The sequence below is a fragment of the Hylobates moloch genome, unplaced genomic scaffold, assembly GCF_009828535.3.
Source record: "Hylobates moloch isolate HMO894 unplaced genomic scaffold, HMol_V3 SCAFFOLD_1105, whole genome shotgun sequence".
NCBI classification, from domain to species: domain Eukaryota; kingdom Metazoa; phylum Chordata; class Mammalia; order Primates; family Hylobatidae; genus Hylobates; species Hylobates moloch.
This window is the reverse complement of record NW_026653380.1, coordinates 3,410-6,499: the sequence shown is the minus strand read 5'-3', so window position 1 is coordinate 6,499 and position 3,090 is coordinate 3,410. Positions and strand designations below refer to the sequence as shown.

Here is a 3,090-nt window from a genome sequence, read left to right as displayed (position 1 = left end):
AAATTTCTCATCTTAGCTCAGGTGAGGAAAAATGAAAAGTTGAAGTGAAACATAAGATTAGATTTTCTTAGATTTGGGAAGATGCTTCATATTTTGATAAAATTACTGCATCTTAATTTCTATAGGATCACCTTGGAAACCACAATAGGATTAAAAATTAATGTATCAGAAAATATGTGACATCTATCCACAGAGTTCCTGGGATTTCTGAAAAAAATTCCACTGTCCATCACTCCCCTCACACACTTCTGACATGAGGGAAAACCAGAACTTTAGAAGTGGTTTCACAGAGAGGTGGAAACATGCACGGACTTTCCCAGAGCCCCCAAATCAATGGAAGAACCGTCAGATCACGCAGGCCCTCACAGGCCAAGGGGAGCACTTTGGCTGTCACTGTGAATATGATGGTGGATCACAGAAGAGGAAGGAGAATCATCAGATAATTTAAGAGCATGGGACAGAAGATGTCCCTCTTTGACAGCAAGGGAAAGAAATAAACCCAGGTGTCTCAAAAATCATTTCCATTGGAGAACTTCCCAATTCACACTTCAAGGTCTGGTTCTTTCTTGCCTTCTGGACGTCTTACCCATGTCATCTACTTCATTCACTCCCACCTACCTGGCTGGATGGCTACTGTCTCCTCACTCTTCACATTCCAGGGCTCTTTCCTTTGCTCCAAAAAGGTGATCAGGTCCGGCTTAGAGACAAGAAGACCTGTTTTATTGGAAAAATAAGCATGACTCTTACTGAGGGTTCTTTTTATTTTTTATTTTTATACTTTTTTTTTGGCCCCACAGGACAGGATTAATTTCTAACTTAGTACTACTGTGCTCAGTAGAAAAAAGAAGACATTATAGAATATTCTTGAAAAGTATTTCTCAAAATACTGTTTCCCACCAGCTTCTTTAGAATATTTAGGAAGTATTTTAAATCTGGGGATCCTGAGCTTCTCTTGCAAATCTGACTGAATCAAAAACAAACCAAAAAAAATTGGATTTTAAAGTGTAAGCAACAATAGTTTATGTCAACCAATTTCTAGAATCACGACTAGAGTGAAACTTGTTCATCACCTCAAATAAAAAGGCAAATGTCAAAATCAAACATTATGAAATTTTTTCTACATCAACAAAACCCCTATTTTTTTCCTGAAAACAAGAATCTAAAACTAACTCATACAAAGCACAAGATCCCAAGGGACATTCTGAAAAGAAAAGAAATAAAACTCTTAGTTATCAGACATTCTGAAGGCAAGTTATCCTCACCCAGAGAGACCAGGTTTCTGTAGTTTTCTAACATCACATCCTGATACAAATTCTTCTGAGCTGGTTCCAGGTGTTCCCACTCCTCCAGAGAGAATTCTACAGCCACATCCCTGAATGTCAACAGTCCCTGAAATAAAAATAAAGAATACATTGACCATGTGGCCATGGCAGAGTTCTTCATTTGTCCCAAGATGAAATGACAGTTATTGGTTCTGACTTATGTGAGTGACCTGAATTATTCAGTAAGATCATTTTTAACACAGTAATATTTTCTAATGTAGTCTCAAACTCTGTGGAAAGAGAATAACATAAAATCCACAAAACTAGTGTAGATATTTATATCGACTGTAAAATATAAAACTAAGGCATCAACACAGGAATATACATTTTTGGGTGCTATATTTACATCATCCAGAATCAGCTGTGTATAATTCTCAGGTGCAAAAGTCATGGTGACTTAGAGGCATACTTCTCAAATTGTATAGTATACAACAATAAACTGGAGATCTTCTTCAAAGGCAGAGTCTGATTCAGGAGATCTACATTTTGAGTTTCTGCATTTCTATATTTTTTAATTTTTAATTTTGACACAGGGTCTCACTCTGCCACCCAGGCTGGAGTGCAGTGGTGGAATCTTGGCTCACTGCAGCCTCGACCTCCTGGGCTCAGGCGATTCTCCTATTTCAGCCTCCTGAGTAGCTAAGGATACAGGCATGAACCACCATGGCTGGCTGAGTGTCTGCATGTCTAACAAGTTCACCAGTAGTGTTAATGCTTCAGGCCCCGAAGCCACTTTTGAATAGCAGAGAGGTCGAACACTGAGGAAAGAATTCAGGCATGATGTGAAACTGAGAGTTTTATGAAATTTACGAGTTATAACAGCTAGAATGGTAGTAATCCTTTTTGAACATACACTATGTATCAGATATCATCCTAACAGTTGTTTACATATATAAAACCCAATAAATAATCTATGAGAAAAATTATATTCTTCCTCTTATATAAAAATTATTTTCCACATATTTGCTATAAAGTTTGTATTTTGCCTCAGTTTATCTGATTTAGAATTTATCTCAAAGGGACATACTGGCCAATATACAGAGACAACCTTAACAGAATGTTCAGAGAAGATTTCATAACTGAGTAATGAAAACAAGTTAAGAAAGCAGCCACACAATAGTGATCAAATAATGCTTTCATTTTATGTGCGTGTGTGCACATAATGGTAACTATATACGCATTAAAAGTAAGAGAATATTTCTGTGTAAATAAAATTTAAAAATATTTTAAATTGTATAAAAACTATAAAAATCTGTGGGTGATGCCTTTTTTGTGTCTTTTTAACAAAACTTTATAAAGACCAATACACACAATGAAATAAAGTAAAAGCTCTTGTTTCTGAGTCTGGTATTTTTTTTCAAATTTTTGTTATGTTTATTCTATGTGCTATTATATATTTTAGAATTTTAAGACAATAGACGTATTTGTTGTATGTTAATTCTTGTTCTTTCTCTGAAAATATAGAGAATAAATAAGCATATGCTTGTGACGTGAGATGAAATAAAATGGAAACCTACGGAACTGAGACCTGCTTCAGAACTTCCAGTCTTAAAAGCTGTTATCTCCTGTCAACAGATGTGAGAGCCTTTACTCTGCAAAGAAAGCTACAAGCAAAGGGAAACCAAAAAGAAATGGGAGTCTCTGGATTAAATGTGATGGTTTATACACATCACTCAGTAAATCCTCCCTCCTAGATACTCACTACAAAGACAAAAATGATTAACTTTATAGCGAAGGAATCTGGTGGAGAGCACCTGAACCAAGTGAA

The 3,090-nt window shown here is 35.9% G+C and overlaps 1 protein-coding gene across 1 annotated transcript; it reads right to left on the bottom strand.

Annotated features, from left to right (window-relative positions):
• Nucleotides 1-381: 381 nt before the first annotated feature.
• On the bottom strand, nt 382-1,713 carry LOC116464606 (zinc finger protein 267-like). The gene is made up of 3 exons (XM_032147866.2): nt 1,669-1,713; nt 1,263-1,389; nt 382-714 (listed from the first exon to the last, which is right to left on the bottom strand). Exons 1-3 carry the CDS (start codon nt 1,711-1,713, stop codon nt 605-607), a joined length of 282 nt encoding a protein of 93 aa, XP_032003757.1. The 3' UTR covers nt 382-604.
• Nucleotides 1,714-3,090: the final 1,377 nt, after the last annotated feature.

Coding starts and splice junctions, on each gene's coding strand:
- LOC116464606 (XM_032147866.2), bottom strand. CDS start 1,713: ATGACTTTTGCACCTGAGAATTATACACAGCTGATTCTGGATGAT. Junction 1,390..1,668: donor CACAGCTGATTCTGGATGAT/GTAAATATAGCA, acceptor TTTTTATTTCAG/GGACTGTTGACATTCAGGGA. Junction 715..1,262: donor CAGAAACCTGGTCTCTCTGG/GTGAGGATAACT, acceptor CCAATAAAACAG/GTCTTCTTGTCTCTAAGCCG.